General features: G+C 40.4%; 1 protein-coding gene across 2 annotated transcripts in view; it reads right to left on the bottom strand.

The window, feature by feature from the left end:
* Positions 1 to 9,479: 9,479 nt before the first annotated feature.
* STAT4 (signal transducer and activator of transcription 4) overlaps positions 9,480 to 25,776 on the bottom strand; it is a 91,230-nt gene continuing 74,933 nt past the window's right edge. Inside the window, exons 15-24 of one of the 2 annotated variants that reach the window (XM_059053350.2) lie at positions 20,967 to 21,050; positions 19,351 to 19,449; positions 17,106 to 17,241; positions 15,523 to 15,572; positions 15,192 to 15,286; positions 13,921 to 14,057; positions 13,397 to 13,588; positions 11,867 to 11,933; positions 10,834 to 10,942; positions 9,480 to 9,767 (exon numbers count right to left, since the gene is read on the bottom strand). In XM_059053350.2, the coding sequence (XP_058909333.1) occupies positions 9,741 to 9,767; positions 10,834 to 10,942; positions 11,867 to 11,933; positions 13,397 to 13,588; positions 13,921 to 14,057; positions 15,192 to 15,286; positions 15,523 to 15,572; positions 17,106 to 17,241; positions 19,351 to 19,449; positions 20,967 to 21,050 (996 nt within the window). In that variant the 3' untranslated portion in view covers positions 9,480 to 9,740. Of the gene's footprint in view, positions 9,768 to 10,791; positions 10,943 to 11,866; positions 11,934 to 13,396; positions 13,589 to 13,920; positions 14,058 to 15,191; positions 15,287 to 15,522; positions 15,573 to 17,105; positions 17,242 to 19,350; positions 19,450 to 20,966; positions 21,051 to 25,776 lie in introns of those variants that run through there. The other variant, XM_067026468.1, reaches the window with a different exon arrangement.

A 25,776-nucleotide genomic window follows, 5' to 3' on the forward strand; every position in this document is an offset into this window, starting at 1 on the left:
ACCCTGTCCACACGTCTCCTCTGAGCTCCACACCCACGTGTACAGCCCACACTTGACTCTCCACTTGGATGTCTGGTAAGCTCTAAAAACGAGTTGTGTTCAGAACCAACTCATCATCTTTCTCCTGAAACCTGCCCTTTTTCTAGAACTGGCGCATGCCAGAAAACTAGGAGCCACCTTTAACATTGCCTTCTCACCCCCACCAGTCCTCAAGCGTTGTTGATTCTTCCACCTAAATATTTCTCAAGTTTCGTCGCTTCTTGCCATCTCCCACACCATCCCTCCTTTTCTCACATTTGGATCCTCTCAGTAGATTCCCCAAATGGCTGCCTCACTCCAGTTCTTAACTCCCGTTTAATCCATATTCCCTACAGCAGCTTGAGTGGTTTGTTTGTCTTTTAATTGCAAAGCAGATCATGTGTTTGCCAACCTGAAAATCCTCTGATGGCTTTTCTTATAAAACCCAAATTTTTTTTTTTTTTTTTTTTTTGTGGTACGCGGGCCTCTCACTGTTGTGGCCTCTCCCGTTGCGGAGCACAGGCTCCGGACGCGCAGGCTCCGGACGCGCAGGCTCAGCAGCCATGGCTCACGGGCCCAGCCGCTCCGCGGCACGTGGGATCTTCCCGGACCGGGGCACGAACCCGCGTCCCCTGCATCGGCAGGCGGACTCCCAACCACTGCGCCACCAGGGAAGCCCCCAAATTTCTTAATGTAACCTATAAAGTCCTGGTTTCCCCATCACTTTCTTTAACCCCATCTTGTGCTACTCTTTCCTTACTTCAGCATTTTTGTTCTTCGAATAAGACAAGCTCTTTCCACAAACTCAGGGCCTTCTCACCAGTAGTTCTCCATCTGGAAATCCCCTTGAGCCAATGTCCCCCTCCCCCAACTTCTTTGCGGGATAACTCATCCTTTTAACAAATTTTTATTTATTTATTTATTTTTGACTGTGTTGGGTCTTCATTTCTGTGCGAGGGCTTTCTCTAGTTGCAGCTAGTGGAGGCCACTCTTCATCGCGGTGCGCTGCGTGCACGGGCCTCTCACTATCGCGGCCTCTCTTGTTGCGGAGCACAGGCTCCAGACATGCAGGCTCAGTAATTGTGGCTCACGGGCCTAGTTGCTCCGCGGCATGTGGGATCTTCCCAAACCAGGGCTTGAACCTGTGTCCCCTGCATCGGCAGGCAGATTCTCAACCACTGCGCCACCAGGGAAGCCCGATAACTCATCTTTTATGTCTTAGCTTAAATCTAAGCTTAAATGTTACTTCCCCAGGTAGGCATCTCTGAGGCCAGCCTAGACTAGATCTTCTTGGAATGCGTTCACGGAAAATCAATTGGTTCCTCTAAGTAGGCGGGACTTGAATCAAGCCTAGAATAATAAGGCAACTTTGGGTAGGAAAGTCTCCAAGTAATTTCCCAGAGGTACGCTTATATGTGTATCTATTATAGTGTTTTCCCTTCTCACATCTATACCCTCCTTCTTCTTGTCGCATATTCACCCTCACAAAGCCGGTACTGATAGCAATGACCCTTGGAACCAAAGTAGCAGCCTTCTGTGAAAAAAGATGCCAGGACACCAGAAAAAGTCCTTCCCCTTCTACTAACACCCTGTACTAAGGGCCCAGACAATGTCTGAGAAAAGCTCTACGAAAGGTAGATAATATGTTTAACATATTTTTTTCTGGTACTGTAAAATTTGCACAGAGACTAGCTTCAGTATTGACAGGGAAATTAAATAATCTTAACAGCTGCAAATAGGACGTTTCTCTTTGGCTCTCCATATTCTGATTGTCATCAAGTTCTGTGGATGCTTCCTTCCCTATGCCTCTATCTGCCTTAGTTTTCCCATCATTGACAATACCCCCACTGTAGGCTTTCATCAGTTCAGAACTGGAATGCAACAGTAGATGCCAGTTACACTACCTTTTTTCTGTCCCTTCCCCCTCGACTGTATTTGCCACATTAAATTCTCTGAAACACCTTATTTATACAGTCATTCCCTGCTCAAAAGTCTTGACAACTCTCATTGCATTTATGATAAACACAAACTTTGCCTGCTAGTCTGGACCCTCTACAGAATGTCCCTAACATGTTCCGGGGCGGTGGGTTACTTCTTATAATTTTCTTTACTTTTCTTCTTTTTTTAAAAAAATGTCTATTATGAGCAGTATTACATTCATAGACCAAACACCCTTACGAGCACCTTTTTAAGTCCTGTGCTTTCAGAAGAGCAGCCCAGGCCCGCCCAGGATGAGGTACACTCGGGGAGGTGCAGCTGTCAGGCTGTTTGATAAGTTTCCAAAATAGCTGGCCCGGCGCTTGGCGGGAGGGACGCGGCTGCTCAGAAGAGCCGCCCCACGTGCTTTCGGGGAAATAGTCCGGGAGCGAGAAGTAGCAGAATTGACAAGAAACCGAAAAGCGAAAGTAGAGATGGAGGGAGCAGTACGCAGGCGCGAGCCCGGGGCTTTCCAGCTGACCGCCCGCCCAGTCACGGGTTCCCTCCCGCAGTCTCCGCGAGGGCGGGATCAGCACGCTCGCCGCGGCCCGGCTGTAGCTGCCCAGCGCTCTCCCTGCCCGAGTCCGAGAATAGTGGCCCTGGAACGATGAAAGGCAGCGGTGGGGGCCTGGGTGCCTTTTAACTTTGGAGGGAGGGCGGGGGACGTTTTCTAATTACTTAATGTGTTGGAAACCTTACCCATTCTCTTCCATCTTTTTTTCCTTCCCGTGGCCTGGAGACGTCCCTTTTTTCTCCTTCACTTCCGTATTTACACAATCTGCACACATGCTAACTCAGATATCATTAGTGTTTCTAGCTCTGACCCTCACTCAGGTGGCCTGATTGCCCTTAATCCAGAAATGAAAGTGGGAGGTTGGCTGTTTCTTCAACTGTCTTTTTCTAATCTGTAAAGGGCGCTTTTCTTTCTTTCTGGCGTCTTCTCGCCGCTCCCAATCCCCACCCCCAATCCCACCTTCTCCCTTATGGTGATTATATCAGAGGGAGTGGGGAAGAAGTATAATGGAGAAAAATAATTTAGTCACCGGACCATGATTTTGAAAGATTGGCAGGACCGAAAAAAATCGTTTTGGCACAGCCTGCTATGTGTGTGACTTACTGAATGGTTCTAGGAGGCATGGGCAGCGTTTCTTCGGGCTCTGCTCAACCATTCTTTAAAAGGCTCTATCTACTTAGGGTGACCTGGGGACCAACCTAAGAATTCCAGTGTGTGATGGGCCCCACCTTACTGGACCACAGCTTATGGCCTCATGACAGCACCAGTCCCCAGGGCTGCAAGGGCACTTTACATAATTCCCAGAATGCAAATGGGCATCTATTTTTCCCCGTTAGGAGAGGACAGGACCGCTATATAATTTGCAGGCCCAGTGCAAAATGAAAACAAGAGGCCCCTTATTCAAACTTATTAAGAATTTCAAGAAGGCAAAGGTAGAGCACTAAACCGAGTGTGGAGCCTCTGACTCTTCTGCCCTTTATAGATGCACACATTGCACACCCATGAGGTCCCTAGTAGGGGAACTGGAGGGAGGGGAGAGTTCTTCTATAGAAGCCTTGTTAAGTGTTTACTTAAAACAAATGAAAACTTAGATATAATGAAGAAACGAATTATAACACCACTCCTTCCTAAAGCATTTGCAATAAAATCCAGAGCCTTCCACTCTCCCAGCAGAGCCCTACACCATCTGATGTCGTCTCCTTCTCCTACACATCTTGTCCCACTCTCTCCATGCTCTTGTATACTCCCCACCCTGTGGCCTCTTTCTGTTCCTCAAGTACCCCCAGCTTTTACCTGCCTGGGTTCTATGTATGTGTATGCTGTTCCTTTAGGATGCTGTGTTCTCAGCTCAAATGTCATCTCCTCAGAGAGACCTTCAATGACCATTTCTTCCAGTTACTCTATGTCACATTTACATTCTTCATAGCACTTACTAAATCTGTCCTTTATTATGTGCTTGTCTGTTTTCATCTCTCCTCACAACAGGAGGGACTTTGTGCTGTGTTAACAGCCTGTCTCATCTCAGGTTCCACGAGAGAATTAAGCCTAATGCCCGGGGCATCTGTGTATTAATTACCTTCTCTCCTGTTTATCTAGAATGGCACTATGTAGCATCCTTGGGAGAACTGAGAAAATAGTCAAGCAAATCACTTTCTGTGTTTTGTGGTTCAGATAGGAAACCCTGGTTGAAAAAGGCAATGCCTGATAGTCTCAAAAATATTTTTGAATGAATAACCCTGGGATAAGGAATCAGAGGTTAAATCAACCATTCAGAACTCAGCACAGGCTCTATCCTATTGAGCTAGAATTGAGGGGGAGGAGGATTAAGAACAGGTGTATTCCAAAAAACTTCAGTGAGAGCACCACTCCTCCACACCCCTCCAACCTCTCCCCCATCTCCACCCTGTCTGGAGGGCCTCTGGGGTTCTTTCCATCTGCAGCAGGCTGTGAGACATCTCAGTGGATGACTGTCCAGCCTAAGTAAGAGAGAGTCGTGTGGGACTTTTACAAGGGCCGGGAGTAATAAAGGCAATGAGTTTAATCATGGGGAATTAAGGGGACATTTCAGGAACACTTGATTCATCTGTGGGTGGACAGATGCCTGGGATGCTAGGCACACGAGATACCTAAATTAAAGGGAAGTTAGAGTGAGCTAATGGACAGTCTAATTCCACAACATTTCTATAGTGTTTGGATGTCATGAGTGAGGTGAAGTAGAGGAAATGTCTTATGTTTTTTGAGCAATAGCAAGTGTGTTTTGGTTAATCAGTTTGAAGTAAAATATCGGGGACTGTTCCACAATTTTAGAGTTTGGAGGGTTATAAACGGAATTCTAGCCTTGTCTTGCAGGCAGATCAAGGAGCAAAGGAAAGAAATGAACTAACTACTGTCCTGTATGTCCTTTAGTTCAAACACTAGATCATTAACTAGTATTTATTAAGAGGCAGACTGTGCTAGATTTTAGGGATATAACTGTGAACAAGGGCTTCTTTGTCCCTGTACATACAGAGCTTGCCTAGAGTCTAATGAAGACAGATGATACGCATTTATAACCAAGGTGATAAGAATGGTTCTGGGTAACGTAAGAATGGTGCTGGGGGGCTTCCCTGGTGGCGCAGTGGTTGAGAATCCGCCTGCCGATGCAGGAGACGCGGGTTCGTGCCCTGGTCCGGGAGGATCCCACATGCCGCGGAGCAACTAAGCCCGTGAGCCATGGCCGCTAGGCCTGTGCGTCCGGAGCCTGTGCTCCGCAACGGGAGAGGCCGCAACAGTGAGAGGCCCGCATACCACAAAAAAAAAAAAAAAAAAAAAAAAAAAAGAATGGTGCTGGGTAACGTAGAGGATATGGAGGAGGCATGATGTGACCTGAGCCCTACACATGTGCACGTGTGTGTGTGTGTGTGTGTGTGTGTGTGTGTGTGTGTGTGTGTGTGTGTTGGGCAGGAAGGCTTTCCAGAGCCTGAAGGATTTGTGAATGTTATTGAGGTGAGAGGGTAGGTGGGCTGGGGTTGGAGACCTGAGAGGACACAGCAGAGGGAGGCAAGAGTGAGCATGGGCCGTGAAAGAAACTGAAAGTAGTTCAGTCTTGTGTATATTCTGGAGGATGAGAAGCTATTGTTGGGGAGAAGTGTTGAGAAATGAGTTGAAGACTAAGAAGAGACGAAATAATATATGACTTTGGAAAGATCTGTTGAGAATTAGAATCTTCATCCAGAGGTGGGATTCTTAACTATTTTTTGTGCCATGGACCCCTTTGGCAGTCTGATGAACCTGTGAGCTCTTTCAAAGATTAATGTTTTTTGTTGAATAAAATACAATGCATAAGATTAAATAGGAAACCAATTACATTGAAATACAGAGATCAAAATAGTAAAACCAACTTTGTGATAGAGTAATATAAGTGCTTCTTTATTAATGGCATTAAGTAAGATCTAGCGGTGGGTCGGATGAATGCAATTTCAAAATCGTGCTTAGCCTAAGCAATATTTTTTTTATTTTTATTTTATTTTTTGTGGTACGCGGGCCTCTCACTGTTGTGGCCTCTCCCGTTGCGGAGCACAGGCTCGGGACGCACAGGCTCAGCGGCCATGGCTCACGGGCCCAGCAGCTCTGCGGCATGTGGGATCCTCCCGGACCGGGGCACGAACCCGTGTCCCCTGCATCGGCAGGCGGATTCTCAACCACTGCGCCACCAGGGAAGCCCCTAAGCAATATTTTGAGATAAGCGTAACAACTGTAATGTGACAAAAACGTGGTGTGGTTTACGGTTTGTTACCTTTATTCCTAATTGAAGGAAACTAAGTTTCAGTTAGAAGTTTGTGAAAATAAAGCTTTAACTTCTGCCATTCAAACTCATGACTCTCCAGAATTCTATCCACATACCCCAGCTAAGAAATGCTAATCCACAGCACCATGAGCCCTTTGAAGATTTTAAGCAGGGAGTAAAATGATCCGATTTATTTTAAATAGAGCCTTCTGTCTACATAAGAGGCCACATGGAATTGTTTGCTGTATTTACTCTAAGGATATTGTGGAGAATGTCCTTCATACTGTTATAGTGTCCTCTTTGTGAGGACTCTGGTGGAAATGTTCTATGTCTTACAGTGGTGGTTACACAACTGTATGGGTTTGTTGGAAAAGGATGAATTTTATTATGTGTAAATTATGCTTCAATAAGCCAGACTTTTAGAAGTGCAGTCAGTCAAATCAATCAATGTTCACGGTCAGTATGAGAAAAAGGAGAAATAGTCTGTCAGAAATTGGAGTGTGTGCACAGCGAGACCAGTTTGCCCAGTTCGGACTATAATTTCCTGCTGTTGGAACACAGCACTAGGATGCTTTGACCCCTAATTCTCTTCCTGCTACTGCAGGGAGTACATGGGCCTCCTGAACCATATGAGGTACAGAAAACTCCCTCGGCTTTGCCAGAAGTATCCTCCCTGTTCCTGGTTCTTTGGGGAGCCTTCCTTGTTACCTTAGACTTTGAGGAAATATGCTGGCAGCTGCCTTCTTTCACCACTTATTCCAGATAAAGACATTGATATTCAGTACAATTGGTCAAAGTGAGTCTTTACATTAAAAAGAATTTGGAAAGGTATTAGCAACATGGGCATCTGTGATTGGTCTTGGATGGTTGGAGGGAGAAGTGAAAAGGTGATTAATATGTTGAAAATAAATTTACATTTTGCTTCATTAAATGCTGCTTATTTGCTATTAGTTGGCAGAAAAAAAAAATTCTGGGGTAGGATTTGGGGGAAATGTGGTCTAAATTCCCTTCCCATTGTATTTCCATCTCACGCAGCACACCTTATCCTGATCTAAACAGGTATCCCCAAGAATCTCCTGACAAAATCTCATTACCCCCACAAAGTTGGTTTCTGGAATGCAAGACTCACACTGCTGGAAATAACTCTTTACCCTGGGATCAAGAACTTGATTTTGATGTTCTGAATCTAAATAAAAATTAGCCGCTTACTGAACTCTTACTCTTACTGAGGCCTCTGCCTCTATTATAGAGAGTAAACTACAAATGTCCTTGTACTGTCTACCTCCAAATAACAAAGATAGCTGTGATCACATATATGAAACCTTGACATTCTTCTGCCAGACTCTATATTTACAAGCTTTTCAAAATTCTTCTGAAATAAGTGAGACTCCATCATACTTTTAATATTTTCCGGGGAATAAAAAGCTTCTGCAGGATTTCCCTGGTGGCACAGTGGTTAAGAATCCACCTGCCAATGCAGGAGACATGGGTTCGAGCCCTGGTCTGGGAAGATCCCACATACCACGGAGCAACTAAGCCCGTGTGCCACAACTACTGAGCCTGTGCTCTAGAGCCCACAGGCCACAACTACTGAGCCCACGTGCCTAGAGCCTGTGCTCCACAACAAGAGAAGCCACCACAGTGAGAAGCCCGCGCACCGGGAAAAAGACCAGCCCTCACTTGACGCAACTAGAGAAAACCCATGTGCAATGAAGACCCAACACAGCCAAAAATAAATAAAATAAATTAAAAAAAAAAAAAAAGCTTCTGCAACATTTTTTGGTATCTAAATCCAATTGTTTATGAGTATTTCCCGGTAGGAAATTATCTCCTTAAACCAAGTTTAAAATTATTTCTTCCACTTCTGCTGCCAATTGATATATTTGAATTTCAAGAAAATTGGGCTGGTGAAGAGAAGTGGAGACTGGGAAAATGTACCTTGAGTTAGCCTGTGGTCCTACATTGAACAGACACCTTCACCCAAAGAATACTATCAAGAGCTTGCAAAGGAGTAAGGGAATTGGCCTTGGGACAGGTGCAGAGTTTCTCCCATAGGAACAATCTAGGATCATGTGGGCAGATATAAAGGATGAGATGGATAGGATGGAATCTCTCTAAGGGAGAAGGCAGGTTACATTAAAAGCTTTTTTTTTTTCCCTTTGAAATCTTTTCCATCAAACATTAGCTTCTCCTTGTTTGACCTACCTGGAAGATGGGAAATGGGTTAAAGAAGTTAGTGAGGCGCACCCCACAGGGGACTGCCACCTCTGACTCTGCAGTCAGGGCTTACCTTGGACACCAGCCTCAGGACATTTTGTGGCTGGTCATGGCAGATGCCTCAGCATCATGACTTCCTCACCTGGCTCAGCAGCTTCTCTAGGGCCTGGAGACGTGGAGAGCTCCCCAGGGCTTGGGCACTGGGAGATCCCACACTATTACTAAGGGCAGCAGCTGTTCAATGGCACCATTAAGCATTCAGTACGGGCAAGGGAAGGATCAAAGTAGACCTGCAGCCCATATACATACATTGCCATTTGGTAAACCACCTCCCCTCCTGCATCACCAGGGATGGAACTTCTCATCCTAAATTCCTTTCCCCTGGCTCAGGTTGGATTCATGGGACCAGGGACTCTTAGGGCTGGAAAGGACCATAGCCCACCTAGCCTAACCTCTTCTAGAGATGAAGAACACACAACCCAGCGATCAAATCACTCACCCAAGGCCAATGTTGTTATCTTCCTCCCAGTCCTCATTTCATGAGATTTTTTACCCATGTGTCTGCTTTTAGTGCGGTTTGTCTGAGATACCACCAGGAATGACTCTGGATCCCTCTCCCGAATAGGAGAGGTGTTCCTGGCCATGGTACCAGCAGCTGTGAATCCTGAAGTTAGGACAATGTTGACATAGCAACCAAGAGGCTTCCCAATTCACCCCTGGACACACACCGTGTGAACTGCTGCCGTTAATGCCCTGTCATTACTTCCATTTTGTATCTAGTGTGATGACTCTTAACTTGCTAGAACTCAGGACATTAGCTTATTCGGCTTTTCCATCAGGCCATCCTGCTGGTTTTTGTGTAAGGTACGTGTGACTTTGTTATTTTTGACCTGTTGTGAAATCTTAACACTTAAACCTGCTAGAGCCAAAATCATAAGTAACACAAGAGAAACAGAATCAGAAATGAAACAAATACATACAAATGAGTCTTCTGTTAATATTATATTAACATTGGTTTCTTAAAGTGTTTTATCTCACAAGTTTATCTGAAGCTTTGGTTTTTAGCATTTCAGTCATGACATTCCCATTTGGGGGTGTCACACCAGTGAGAGGAAAGCTTCGAACTTAAACCATTTCCTGGAAACCGGTATATACAAATCTGAAGAAACAAGATGTGATTGTTGGCAAAGATCAGGCTTTAAACTTTTTCATTTGCTTCCTTCTTTTGAGTGTCAAGAGCTTATCCTGTCATTCAGCAGAATAGGGAGATTTCATCTAAAATTGAAAAATGAAAATGACCTTTGAGCAAACTATTGTTTTGCAAGTAAGACACCATTTCTTAGGTAAACATTCTCTTGTCTACTAAATACATACTTTACTTCATAATCTTTCTACCAGTTACCAAGTACAGTACTTACAAAAGTAACTAAGGTTGATCAATCTAAAATAAAAGGCAACTTTAAAATAAATGAAAACGATTTTAAGGAGGCCTATTCATCCCACAAAAACGTAATGAAGAAACGGGTGTAAAATGTAGCAAAAGTCCTCTTATAACTAAATGATTTAAGGACAATTGACATTGGAATAAGTTTTTCTATCCCTGGAAATCTTCAAGAGAAGGACTAAAAACCACTTGATGTACAGCCAGACACTAATCTCTTGGAGCTCAGGGTCCCTCCAAGAATCTAGTATTCTGATGTACATGCATCTTAATGTAATTGGGGTTTTGAACTGTTTGACAATATTGGGGAATAATACTAGATAGTATGCATCCTAAAGCACATAGTAGCATATAAGATTATGATTCAGTTCTCAAAAGAGTATTATTATGCTGCTATTGATTATTGTTCACATACTACTTGAAGAAGCTCCCAGGACAGGACCAATAAGGCAAATAATCAAGAAAAATTGGAATTTGTGGTGCTTGAATTGCTAAAATAAAATATTAAACTAGACTTGCATATAATGACATATAAGTATTGTCTGCTACAGTGGGGATAGTGGTGGGGCCAATGGTGGAAGTTGGCATGCAGTGTACTTGAGGAGGGGGATACAGAGATATTTTGCCCTTGGATGGCTTTTGATGGAAAGACCTCAAAGCAGTTCAAGTCAGTGTAGGTATCTGCTTCCAATGCCCATAACATCAGCAACATGCAGGACCAGACAGACGTACACCCCTTGTGTTATGCTCATGGATTTGTTCCAACAAATGTGTTTTCTCACTGTTCATTGCCCAACAAATGTGTTTTCTCACTGCAGATCTGCACCCCCCGTCAATTCACACACCACCTTCGCTTCCTCAGAAATGCCCTTGACAGCAATGGAAAGAAAGGGGACATACTGCAGTTTCAATTGTCGTGGGACTCAGGTTTTCTCTCAGCACTGCGTACACGCTTGGTGACATGGGAAGAAGGTCTGTTGGAGAATGTGTCTCCGTTGAATCACTTCGGCTTAAAGAGATGACAGGGTAAATATGGAAAAGGATTAAAAATAATAGCTTGCAGTGACTTACTGTGTTAGGAACTGTTAGGGCTCAGGGCAGGCCACCCCAAAATGTGCCTCAGTGGCATATCGATTATTTTGAATTAAATGAGTTAAGTTACTTAAGAAAGAACCAATGCAGGAGGGACACTCAGACCCTCCTCTCTGCCTCCCCAAAAGCAGGAAATAAATCTCTTCCGTGAGAGGTGCCCTCCTTGCATCTGGAGGTGGAAGAACATCCTTCTTGCCAGAGATAGGGGCTTCATTCAGGGCTGAGAAGCCTGTACAAATGAACCTTGTTACTTCTTTAATTTAATACCCCAGGCCCAAACTCTGTTTAGATTCTTCACTACTTAAGCACCCAAAACCTACGTCTCTTTATCCTGTCGATTCCTCACAAATTTATTGACTTTTTGCCCCAAAAAGAATAAAAACTGCCTGTTTTGGCCATTTCTTCAGTCATTTCTATGAGACTTCTATGCACATGACTTAAAATTCATTCCTTTTATCCTGTTAATCTACCTTGTGTCAATTTTATTATTAGTCCAGCCATCAGAACTGGAAGGGGTAGAGGGGGAAATTTCCATCTCCCCAACAGAACTCATTTCTAGGACTTCATCTATTTGTGACACTCAGGTGCCTAATTCATCATTTGAAATCAGAGCATTCAGCCTTCTATGGAATATAAGGCATATAAAAGGGCAACTTTAGAATTCCTTTGTGATGGGCTGTGGTGTATCCTAAAGACTAGCTTTATGTGTTAAAGGTAATGGGACATTGAGCGTTAAAATGCTTTATTCTCAGTTATACGTACCCTGCTCTACTCTTAAATTTCCAGCTTTTTTTGGATAAGTTCAATAATAATTATTTTACATGTGACTAAGATTACTTACATGGTTGAGATGGGGATAAATACAGAAGGGACATAACCTTTGTCTCCCCTTTCTGTTGGTCTTGAAACTAGAAAAGAAAGGCATGTTGGGGAAAAATCTTATTATTATTGATAAAATTAGAAAAAAAAGTCTAAAACAGTATAAGTGATACTAAAAAGAAGAGATAATACAATTGCCTAGTGATTCACAAATTTTTTTAGTTGAATAGATGAAACCGCATTTTAGATGAGCATAAAATGTGCAAGAAGAGAGAAACAAATCTCTTGGCAGGCCTAATCTGACTTTACATATTAATGCTCTAAACTGTGTGAGAAAAATTGGGAATCAACTATATTACCTGTCTTCCATGTTACATTTAAGTTTAATTATAAGGACAGATTTATTCATGGATTGGGGATTTATAGTAACGCAATTCTTTTCATTAAAACTGACACCAATCATAATCTTATAATTACACAAAGTTTTGAGGCACAGACATCAGTGTTACTAAAAGCACTGCTGCGCTGTAGTAATAGTCATGTGCAAACCTCACCTTGGAAAACCCCCAGATTTCTCTGGTATACTACATTGAACTTGTGTGTGATCCAATCGTAAGGACCAACTGTAATTTTTCAGCTGTAATTTGTTGCATTGACATTTGTTATTTCATTCAGTCAGATGTAGAAACACTTAAAAGCCACAGGTTTTTGTGGTGGTTGTTGTCTTTTGTTTGCTTCAGAGGGGGATGAAGGAGGGTGGCAGCAAGTCACCACCTGTGAGTGACAGCTGTACGATATTCCACATGATGGTGCTCATGTATTTAGTTGCTACAGATGAAATATTGTAATGGATTGTATATACTTCGATTTAAAGAAACAGAATAGTGAACTTATATTACAATTATATAGCTATTTCATGAATGTTCTTTTCATGCATTCAACAAATATTTACCAAATGCCTGTTTTGGCCAGGTATCATTTTAGACCCTTAGGATACAACCAGAAAAGGCAGGTATGTCAAGACTTGTTATTGATAGGCTGTGAGGTAGGGTATGAAGCACAGACCCCCTTGTCCCCTCCCTGGCAAATGAACAATACTTTCTGATTTGCGAGACTACAGTAAGTAAAAAATATAAAGCTTATCAACCCTGAGCTTCTTTTGTAACAAACAGCCTTGCCTAACTTTTAACAGCTTTCTAATCATTACCTCCTCTTTCTTTTCCTCTCCCCAGGCATAGAGGTGAAGTTCGTGCCACTCCTATTAGAAAGGAGAAAACCGAAACTCTACCAGTGGCTGAGAGGCTCCCATGGCCATGGTGAAGTCCGGCTACAGCTACCGATTACTAACTGCTCTGCTAGCTGGACAGCCCCAGCTGTTCCTTTTTAGGAACTGCTGACACACCACTTCATTTCTAAGGCTTTGACCTCCACATACCTCTTAGATCTTGTAATGCTAAAAGTAAACGTAAAGGGAAGAACTTCATTCACTTTACTCCAATCTGAGATTATTTTGCAAAATCTTAAGAAGAAAAGCTAACGGAAAGAACCTAACCTTCACATGGCTGGCAGCTGTAGTGTTTACTGAAGGCTTTGTCTTTGGGAATATCAGGATAGAGGTACTTCAGAGGGTTTTCAGGAATGTTTTCAGCCATAATAACCTTGTAGTCTCGAAGGATGTCAGCAAATGGCAGAGCAGACAACCGGCCTTTGTTGTAGGGCTCTACAGAGTGGAATCTCACTTCTCCTGGAAAAAGAGAAAACAGAGGGAATATTCAGGTTCCTGCAGGCATTCTTTGTGGCCATTCTTCCTACCCACATTATCTTCATATCACTTGTTGTAAAACAATGCCAGCCCTTCTCTGCATGTGGACAGTACAGATTGCCACGTGATAGAGGACACCCACATAGGCTGTGAGAAATTCATGCTACCCTCCTCTCAAACAACTGTAACAACTAATATTCAAACCCACTGAACACAAAAAGACAGAACAACAGGCCACACACTTCTGAAGATGGAAAGACCAGTAACCAAACACAATAATAATTTCACATGAATAAATAATAGTGAGCATGTACCATTTTCAGAATGGTCCACCCAGGTGAAAGTTATTCCTCCGAGGTGGCTTTCACTGAATCTTAACAAAAAGGTTCCAGGCATTTTATCCTTTAGCAAGAGTCGTTCCTTCTCTTTGCTAACAAAGCCCATGACATACCTAAAAATAGAACATGCATAGTTTTATCTGATAAAAAACTATAATTTATTGCATTTTCATTTACTGCTTTCACAAAGAACAGACCTGAATTTGTTGTGATATAATCAAAAGTCAATAGTGCCTGAAATACTCTTATACAGATTAAAGTAAATATTAATACTCTATAAAGTGTAAGAAACTGCAACTACTTTCCACACTATGACACTAGATATGCTTAAAAAGGAAAGAAAAGAAAAAGGGACTACTATAAATAATGCAGTTATGAACATTGGGGTGCATGTGTCTTTTCAAATTAGAGTTTTTGTCTTTTCTGGATATACGCCCAGGAGTGGGATTGCTGGATCATACGGTAACTCTATTTTTTTTTTTTTTTAAGGAACCCCTGGTACGGTTCTCCATAGTGGCTGCACCAATTTACATTCCTACCAATAGTGTACAAGGGTTCCCATTTCTCCACACCCTCTCCAGCATTTATTATTAATGTTCATAGAAGCCCTGTTTACAACAGGCAAGGTATGGAAGACACCTAAGTGTCCATCAACTGATAATTGGCTTAAGTAGATGTAGTATATATATACAATGGAAGCTTAGCCATAAAAAAGAATGAAATATTGCCATTTGCAGCAACATAGATGGACCTAGAGGATATCATACTAAGTGAAGTCAGACAGAGAAAGACAAATATTATATGATATCACTAATATGTGGAATCTAAAAAATAATACGAATGAATTTATTTACATAACAGAAACAGACTCTCAGACATAGAAAACAAATTAATGGTTACCAAAGGGGAACGGGGGTTGGAGGGAGGGATAAATTAGGATTTATGTTGGAATTAACATATACACACTACTGTATATAAAATAGATAACCAACAAGGACCTACTGTATAGCAAAGGAAACTAAACGCAATGCTTTATAATAACCTATAAGGTAAAAGGATCTAAAAAGGAATATATATATACATATATATGTATATGTATGTATAACTGAATCACTGTGCTGTATACCTGAAACTAACACGATATTGTAAATCAACTATACTTCAATTTTTTTAAAAAGGGAAAAAAATTGACAGCATAAAAATAAGAACCTAATGAGTTCATATAGAAAATATAGGCTATAACTCACCCATCAATCCAAAGGGGAAGAATGTGTTTCTTAATTAGGTCTAATATTGCTTCAAGCCATGTCCAAAAGGTAAATGATTTACCAGGTAAGTGCTCCTATTGGAATAAACAAACATGTTAGGACAATGATTATTTCAATAGTAATGTTAGTATGGTAATTCAAGTTCCTTTTTTCAATGAAATATTTCCTTTAAATGAAAAAACAGTTTCGAGTTTCTTCTTAAAATAACCTTATCCAGGAAATCCTTGAAATCCCAAATTATAATATGGAGGCTTAAAAAGGAATACTAAAAAGAAATCTAAATGATGCTACCCCTTCCCACTGTTTGTACCTTGCAGAACTTGGCCCACGTGAGATGACCATCACTGTAGTTAGAGTGGACTAAAATGAAAGAAAAGAATGCAATTTTTATTAAACAATTAGACTCCTCAATTTGGTGCTCAATTTAGATCTCCCCCTCGACCACTGCTAAGCATTTCCTAAGCACCTGCTATGGGTTTACAGTGTATTTAATGCTAGAAACAGTAAAAATAAAAGATATCATGACTTATTTTTATCTAGAAAATAATTCTTTTCAATGGAGGAGATAAAGATAGCCTTAGGAAGTGGGTGGGTGTCTAGAACAAGACCTCCATGAATGGATAGGATATAAATTGTCAGAGGAGAAGGAAGATGCCACTCCAGTAGCAAGAATAATGTAGGATGAGGCGTAGTGGATATGAACACAGCTTATATAGGAGAAAGTAAGTGCAGCCTAATGTTGGTAAATAAACATTATAAAATAAATTTGTGAAAGCCAGAATGCCAGAAGTCTTGAATATTGTCATGAAAAGAATGAACTTGAGATCCACTTGGCACTAAGGAACCACTGACTGTTTTGATCCAGGACAATGAAAAAAGAGGTTCTATCTAAAATTTAAGGAAATTATGAGAAAAATCTGATGAAGATCCAAAAGGATATGGCTGCTATATATACTGTATATATTTAAAAGATTTATTCACTCATTAACAAATATTTATTGAATGCCTTCTATTGTGGTTTATGAATTAAATAAGGATCAAAAAGGATATTTACATTAAGTAAATTTTGTAATATTCCAATTTATTTAAACACTAATTGATCGGATAGTAAGTACAAGGGCGACCCAGCATCACTTGTAAGTCAAATTTAACCAAATCACACACTATTCTACTACTGCTGCTCAAATTCTTCTCTGGCTCTACTTTAACTAGAAATGTATACAAATTCAATTTTAACTCTTTTCTTGGTGCCAAATGTGTTCACCCCATACTTGTCAAAAGATACATATCTTTTAAAATTCTTTTATAAAAAGCTTACACTGTAGTCACTACATGGAGCACTAGTGACTATTTTTGCAAACTTTAGAAATATCAGTCAAAACTGAAATTTTTCTCGATATGAAGAATTAAGTATTACCTGGATAGTTTTAAATTTCCTGATCCTGGGATCAGCTGTTTTCCAATTGGTTAATGACCATTGCAATATTAATATGAAGATCAAGGCACCATTAAGGCTTCACGGTACACTCAGTGGAAATGGCATAAGAACACCCTGGAGCCTTGAGTGTGTAGCGGAAAGCAAGGGGCTTTAGAACTAGACGGCCCTGGCCTGCATCTTGGCTCTAGTATGTACTAGCTGTGGCAAGTCACTTAACCTCTGAACGTAAGTATCCCCATGTATAAAATTGATAGAATGATGAATTATCCTCAATATTTTGCTTTAAGGAAATTTTGTGAGAAAGATAATAAAGCATTTAGCCCTATGCCCAGCAATATAGTAGGCACTCAATAAATTGTGATGATTATTCTTATTAATAGTAATATCACCCTCATTCTTTAAAACGGTTGAGTATCAAAAACAGGGGCAAGTTCTCCACATCTACCAGCTCTTACCTGTAAGTTTCTCGGCCAGCATATTCAGTTGATCTGAGTTCAGGCCACGGCCAACATATGATGAAAACTGCCAGCTCATCACTTCCAGGAGTTGACTCAAAGTGGCAGATGGAGGATTATTAAAGAAAACCAAGTTCTGATACAGAGTTGTAGTGATGATTATATGCATTAATCACATTGAACACACTGTAGTTCAACATATAGGATTCCTGATTTAAACTCTTTAGGCCAGCCTAAGTTAATAATACAGAACTATTGTCTCATCTCTGTTGTGCTTTTATAGTAAGACTGATTTTGCCTTTTCCTAAAGAGTCCCTTGTTCTTTGAGTCTAATATAATATATGGCTCTATCTTATCCTTGAAAGAATCACTGTGTAGCTCTTTAACTTTCCCTGGACTATAGTCTATCAACCAAGTCATACAAGTACTGAACACTGTTCAACAAGTTAGACAAATACTCTCTTCTGAAATAATAATAATCTTAAACAAAACCTATATCATGTTATTTAATTGGTTTATCATGGATTGGTACAAGTTATACCTTGACCAGACAAAGCATCCCAAAGCACAAAAACAGTTAAGTCCCAGGCTAAGGAAGGGGACCCTACAATATGAATCATAATTAACCTGGGACTCCTGTTTTATGGATAGGATTGTAGTCTTTTCTTATTTTGCTCTAGACAAGAGGATCTTCTGTATGATCAACTGCAAGTAAGATTGTTTGTACTAGAAAATGGGTCAACAATGGTGGAACAGAAGACTTCACCTCAGATTACTGGAAAGCAGAAGGCGTGAAAGCCAAGAAAGATGTTTTAAGAAAGGAAGGGTGGGGGAAGGAATTAAGAAATCCATTGCAGTATGGGGAGAAGGCCTTTGGCGAACCTGAACTAAGCTAGGCGGCAAGAAAAGGAACCAATTCAAGAGACTTCAGAAGGTGGCAATAAAAGAGGACACAGCATCCAAGAAGGAGTCAGAAATAGGTAGGGGAGGAATGGAGAGGAAGAATTTCTAGAGGGGCAGTTTTCCTTGAACCTAAGGATTATGTCTGGACAAATGACCAAAAAGCATAGAGCATAATCAAGGTCTAGGAGCTTAGGTTTTGAAGCAGAATAGAGTTAGGAAGAGAAACCAGAGTTACTTGTTCTGCTGAACTCTGTATGTAGGCCGTGCATTTATGTGTTAGGAGCTATATATGAAATACATCTCCAGATTCCTCATCCAAGACTAGAGCAGAATCTAAGATGGTTAGTATGACAGCTTTGGTGGCTTTCTTATAGAAGAAGAATGCCGAGGAAAGCTAAGTGTAGCAGCACTGCACTCTGAGGCTGGAGGACAGAGGAGTATTCCATCTTCCTTCCTACATCCTGGAATTGGTCATCATGACTATTCCTATTGCTAGGACCTGAGGTAAAAGAATTCTTCCCTTTGGAAGAAACATTTGCTTTGAATCAAGAAGAAATATTTACATCTGACCTATTTTCTCTAGACCTTGGTGGTTTCCAGGACAACACACTGGGGTTTTGTAAGAGGGAACAAGGGGAAATGCTGACTCATCTTTTTTGCCACGCCCTTCCTTGGCATCTTTTAAGAAGAGCTTCTATTCTCTGCTTGCTTTGAAACTTGAGGCCAATTTTTCTTCCATATCTTAAATAACCACCAGATGGCATTAAAACCCAATTTGAGCCTAGAATGGATTAAACCTATTATCAACTTGAAAATTTGTATAGTGTCTTTAGGCGAGATTCATGAATATTCTAGACACTTATTTGAAACCAATTCTCTACCTTTGTGGAAGAGCCTGTGTGGATAAGGTGTGGCCAGAAGTAGTTGAGGAGGTAAACACAACAGTCAGACATCAAATTCTGGAGAGAGGAGCCTCCCCAGAGCCTAGTTAACACAGCCACAGGAAGGCCCTAGAACTCTCTGTGATGCAGAGCTAGGAGCTGACCAGACCGTCAGAAATAAAGAATACCTGTCTGTCACTTCTGCTAGCCAGAACTCTCTCAGTGTCCAAGTACATCAGAACATATTACTTTAAATATGACATGAGGGAGGAATCATACAACTGAATATATTGGAATTTTAGAGTAAACAACCCACAAAGACATGCCAAAATTTACACACACACACACACACACACACACACACACACACACACATCTTTTGGGGCAGATGGGTTTTGTTAACAATAAAACAAATGAAATAGAATTAAAGGAGGAGAAACAGGAATAGAGAGAGACTGTACCTGGGAATCGTTGGTTGACACATTGTACCAAATGATGGATGCCCAAGCATTAGGTAACTGACTGACATTGGAAATCATCACCACAGGTAATGAGCAGGTCTGGTTAAAAAAAAAATAGCACAGTTATTACAGGTAGTAGTACCTTATACTGATTTTTACACTTGGCCCTCTTCCCTAAAGGGCCATCTCAAGCCAACCCCACTCCTCCAAGGCAGTGGTGTCTACACTGCCTTGGTCACTAAAATGATTCAAGAAGGCACTGGAACCTTCTGAGCATATATGAGTCAAGGTACAGGGAGGAAAGGAGCTATACAAATAGGAATCCTTTCAGAGTGCTTGGTCAGTCAGCTCCAATATCTTCCTTGACATTGTGGAGATATTTTTACTTTCTTATAGCATGTACTGCCTAAAATGTAACTAATTAGAGATTGTATTGACTTAGCAAATTTCCTCTTAATAAATTACATTAAGAATCTAATTTAAAACTTATCTCTGGAATGGATTAATATATTCAAATTATGATCTAACGTCTAATTAATGTCAGTATCAGATATGGGAGTTTTAATTGTAGAAGATGGAGAGGCAAGCGATCTTGGAATACAAAGCATTATGGGAGATAGAGCTGTCTCATCTGTTGTCACGGCACTCAACTTAGTACTATCGTGCTGAAGCGTTCAACCTTATGGAATAAACAGGCTTCACAGACTAGTCTGGGACTCTAACCAACTTACATTAGTCCCTTCCCATTAATGGAGGTTAGGTTGCTTATAGACAGTGAAATACCCACCTGAGGAACTTAATAGCTCATGGAAACAGACATTGAAGGAAAAGAGATGAGGAAAGAATCCATGGAAAATTTTATAAACATGTTTACATTCGTTAAGATGAAAGAGCAAAAGCAGAACTCTAAAACAACATATCCTTCAAATAGGACCATATTCAAGTGTGTGAAATTGTGTTTGTTCATTCATGCGGTCATTCATTTATTCAACAAATGTTGAGCATCTATTATGTGCTAGGCATTGTGCTAGGCACAGGTAATGGAGGGATAAAGGTGTAATGTCCTGCCTTCAAGAGCTCATTTTCAATCATGTTCAACTTAATCCCCAGTTTCCTTATTCCTTCTTTGAGTTCAATAGTAACTCTTATAAGAGGATCAAAACAATGTACCGTTAATGTTCCTATCATTGGTCTTTGCTCATTATACTACAAAAACCTTTCTTCTGAGGGATTTTTATGTACACGTTAAAATTTTGAAAATATATCATACATGACATGGTTCAAGTATACTTATTTCTCTTTAGGCTTTCCTCTGAGTATCCATGACTCAGGGAATCCCAGGAAACAAACAAATGGACAAACAAACAGTCTGGGCAACAAATTATTCAATAAGTCTTGAATCATAATGACTGTGAGATTTTATCATTTATATTTAACCAGAATAATATATGTTGACGAATCAGTGAATATTTGACATACTGATTTTCTAAATTAAAACAAAAATGATGAATAAGGAATGTACTAAAACCTAGAAAATACTGAGCTTTCATCTTCAAATGATGACCAATTCCTGAAAATGTTATTAGTAAATAGTAGATATTCCTTGAAATACCTACCTCCAAATCTATGGTCAGACCATAGAGGCAGATCTGCGTCTCAAATGTTATGGAATGAAGCTCCTCAGTCACCATGTGACAGCCCTAAGGGGAGAAAGAAATTGCTATCTTACAAATACATAGTTGTTATCTATTATTAGGCATGCTTTTATAAACATTAGTAAATTCTTAAAGTAAATACCCTCAAACACCTCCTATTATGGAACATTCCTTCTTATTATCTAAAAGGTTATTTAAAGTATATACAGAGTTTGAGAAATCTTCATTTCCACAAACAGAATGATTTCAAGTCTCCAAAACAATATAATTTCTAGTTTTTACAATTCCAGCATATTTTCATCAGTTGAATTCAGACAAATTGTTCCTTATTTTTAATTTTGGAAATTAGTCATTTTGACTTACCAACCATTAATAAAAGCAAGCCAGATGTGTGTAGCTATAAAAGAAACAAGTCAATGTCATAATGGATTTGTTTTTTTAAAAAAAGCAAGATTTCCTTCTGGTTAAACATGGTAGGTGGAAAACGTGTACTCTGCCCAGCTCCTTCCAGAAACTTCAGTAAAGTAATAGCTAGGGTTTTATTTACTTTCCAAGAAAATAAAACCGTAATCTAGGTCTCGAAATGAGAGGTAGGGGAGTGTGGAGCGAGGGTGGCAGTAGGGGTAGTGTGTCTCAGAACCAGGGGTTGGAAGCACTGGGCCCCCTGAGTCCAGAGTGAGGGCTGAACAGGAGGAGCAGTTACTAGCCCCAGCCCATGCAACGAGATTCCCAACATTCCCTGACACTGGTGGGAGACAGGAAGTTTACTCTCTGGAACGGATGTATCAGAGGAACCAGAGAGGCTCTCTGCATTTTGGATAAAAGGCCAAGATGAGGGCAGGGTGAGGTGCTGTGTGGGAAGATCCTGTCAAATCTAGGGGAAGCCCATGCCCCTGTCTCTGCTTGACACCTCCAGGAGAGATATCTGGGAGGTAACCAGACCAAGGGAGAAACAACTTACAGATACTGCCTTTAGGGATCCCCCAGTGAGACAGCCAGGTCCTAATAATCACTCTTAAGTCTAAATCCCTACCATGCACACAGAACTTCCAGGTTTTTAGTGCTTTTAAACAGTAAGCTAATGGTCATCCAACATTTGACAAAGCCTCTCACATGAAATGCAGATACAAAATCAACAACCAAGAATTCAGAAAAAAAGAGAGAATGCAAAAAGCAAATGAAAAGTTTAAAAAACTATAATAAAAAAAGTATATCAGGCTCAGTTTTTTTTAACATCTTTATTGGAGTATAATTGCTTTACAATTGTGTGTTCATTTCTGCTTTATAACAAAGTGAATCAGTTATACATATACATATGTTCCCATATCTCTTCTCTCTTGCATCTCCCTCCCTCCCACCCTCCCTATCCCATCCCTCTAGGTGGTCACAAAGCACCAAGCTGATCTCCCTGTGCCAGGCTCAGTTTTATACATTAGCTCAACAAATAAATGGCATAGGAAAGGGGCAAATCAACCACTGTAATGGGTGAACATTGCTTGGATACTGATTTGCACAAACCAGCTGTAAGAAGATCTTTTCAAGATAGTGGAGAAATTTGAAGAAATAATGGAGTTTTATTAGGGAAAGATTTTAAGTAAATGCTAGCTATTTTCATTTTTTTTGTGATAAGTGTATTGTGGTTAGGTTTTTAAAAAGTTTTATCTTCTAGATAAGAGATAGCTACCAAAATATCAATGAGTAAGATGCTATACTATCTGGAATTTAAGTACTCCAGGAAAAATGTGTATGTTTATGGGGAAAATAGATTAACTAAGACAGGGAAAATGTTAATTATTGTTGAAGCTGGGTGATGTAAAAATGAAGGTTCATTGTATTTCTCTATATACTTTAGTATATAGTTGTATATACATATATGTTTTGTTCATTAAAAAGTTCTTAAAGATGTTTAAAAGACTTCAGATGTTATATCCTTACAGATGTAACCAATATATTATTACATCCATGAAAGAAGAATAGTATACTACCAAAAGGAACATTCAGAAAAGAATGATGAACAATTAAAAATATAATAAGAGAAACAGACAAAACAATAGAAGAGCTGAAAGTAGGGCTGAGGAAATGTCCCAGAAAGTAAAACCAAAAAAACCCCAAAGAAATAAAAAATAGGATAGAAAAGATAACAAATAAAGAATCAACAAACTCAAAACAACAAACAGAAGTTCCAGAAAGAGAACAGAGGAAATGGAGTAGAGGAACTATCAAAGGCATAACCCAATGGTAACTCATACATTCTGATGGGAGTTGGTACAATCACTTTTTGAGAATAATGTCTCAATACCTAGTAAAGTAGGAGATGCACTCCCCAGGATGATGGTGAGAGTAAGTTTAAAAAAACAAAAAAACAAAACATGATTGTGCAACAGGATCAGAGGGCAATCATCCCAGATTGGAGCAAGAGATGGAGGGTTCCCAGAGGGATGTTGCCAAAAAGAAAAAGACAGAAATTCAGATGGACCTGTATGAGTATATTTTAAGGACCTTTCAAGTTCTGAAGGAAAGTTTGGGGCTACATTAGTAACAGGTACATAAAATAGATTGATTAAATAAAAAATCTGAGGCAACTAACAAATCCAGGGAAAACTAAAATAATACAAGAATGGAAATACAATCATACTATGTTATACGTTTCAGCTGTTAACAACTTTTATATAATCATAGAATGTAAACATTGAATATATTAACTAAACAAAATACGTTATATGATAATATTGTGAAGATGGGTGAAATTCATATGTATGAAGAGCTGGTATAAGAGAGCCATAGCTTAATTTAAAATGGGTAACCATCAAGGAACTACTGTATAGCACAGAAAACTCTGCTCAATATTATGTAACAACCTAAATGGGAAAAGAATTTGAAAAAGAATAGATACATTTATATGTATAACTGAATCACTTTGCTGTACACCTGAAACTAACACAACATTGTTAATCAACTATTCTCCAGTGTAAAATAAAAAGTTTAAAAAGAGAGAGAGAGCCACAGCTTAATCTTTTATAGAAATAATTCAGGAGTTAAGTGTATAAAATAAAAAAATCAGGAAGTATCAGTATGATATTAGCATGATATTTACAGCTCAAAAAATGGTCATCTCTGGGGAGTGGGTTTGGAGCGGGAAGGAGTGGGACAGAAATTGCTGTTTTTCCATGATGAAATCTGACAGCAACTTGCTAGGGGCCCAGGACCAGCAGTACTGTCATCATCTAAAAGCTTGTTAGAAAAACAGGATTTCTGGCCTCATCCCAGTCCTACTGAACCAGATTCTGCATTTTAACAAAAACCCCGGGTGGAATTTATGAGGCAATTATTCTCAATGCGATGTATCCACATTGCGTTTTATCTCAAAAGGGATGTGGAAAATTTAGCGATGGTACAGAAAGCCAAAACGATTTTAAAAACAAGCCCTGGGGAACATATGAACAGAAGTGGAATGATCTAGGTTAGAAAAGTCAGGGTGGGGTTGGGGGTGGCTGAGTCAGCCCTAAGGGAAAGGGACATTTACCGCTGAATATATGTTGATAATAAGCTGGAATCCATTGGTATTAAATTTCAAAAAATAAAAATAGTTCTAATATGATGATATGAATAACAACTACATGGGGAAGACTTTGGTGATAATGAGGCACATTAAAATAGAATTTGTTACTGAGAAGGAAATCGAAAATTAAAAAGTCCTCTCTCCCTTGGGGTAGATCATTGTGGTACCTTATACTGCCTGGAGTAACCTAGACTGACCTGGTGAGATTGCTTCTTACTGGATTAGTAGAAAGTTATGTTCCTGAAAATTCCTCTTGAAAATTCCCTTAGACCACCCCTAAAATTACTCCCAACACACCAAACAGCCAGCCCCCTCCCCTGACATCCCCTTACATGTTAAAATAAATAAATTGCTCTTCCCTTGATTGAGCATGACATGAAGTAGTTGGCTGTGTTCAGGCACCAAGGTGAACAGAAACCACATTTTTTGTAAACAACAGAAAATCTCACTGCCCTATGGGGAGGAAGTGTTTACGCTATGCAAAGCACTGAGACAAATGGAGAATCCACAAGTCCACGTTCACTAACAGGGACTGCTCACATTCTCACTGAGTTCTGTGGCGGGCAGGACGCAAGCCTGGGCAGCACATTTAGAAGCCTGAGGCAGGCACACAGATGGAGATCACATACCGTATGTCTAACTATTTAGCTGTTACAAAGCAAGAGAACAAACTGTTAAAATATGGTCTAGTCTCCTGCCTTGACAGCTAAGCTTTCGCATGACCTAACTGGCCAGGTTTTAACTCCTCAAAGTGCCACAAACATGCTGGCCTGCGGAGAGCGTGGCCATCCTGGACCGTTGCCCATCCCCCTCTCTTCCACCTCTGTGAGGGGCTTACTTTGACTAGTGTGGCCCCTAGGTCTCTCCTTGTGCCTAGAAATGGTTGCAGTGATGGAGTCATCTGTGCTTGAAAGAGTATACCTGGGGAAGAGGTCTGTGCAAGCCCTGCAAGTGGGCTTGAGGTCTTTGGGGCTGGGAATTCTGCAGCCCTAGGCTCTGGGTGAGCACATAGCCTTGACTGCTCAGACATCTTTCTTTGTAGGGAGGGCCACAGCTGGAGGGCAGCCAAAGGGAGCCTTTTGAGTGCTTATCCCTCCCCCATTCTAGCCTCTATAGTTTAATTTATATGATTAAATGTGTACATATATATATGATAAGATAATTCATTATGGATAATTCCCTCAGATCTTCAGGTTATGGCAGTTGTGTGCT

The sequence above is a fragment of the Kogia breviceps genome, chromosome 2, assembly GCF_026419965.1.
Source record: "Kogia breviceps isolate mKogBre1 chromosome 2, mKogBre1 haplotype 1, whole genome shotgun sequence".
NCBI classification, from domain to species: domain Eukaryota; kingdom Metazoa; phylum Chordata; class Mammalia; order Artiodactyla; family Physeteridae; genus Kogia; species Kogia breviceps.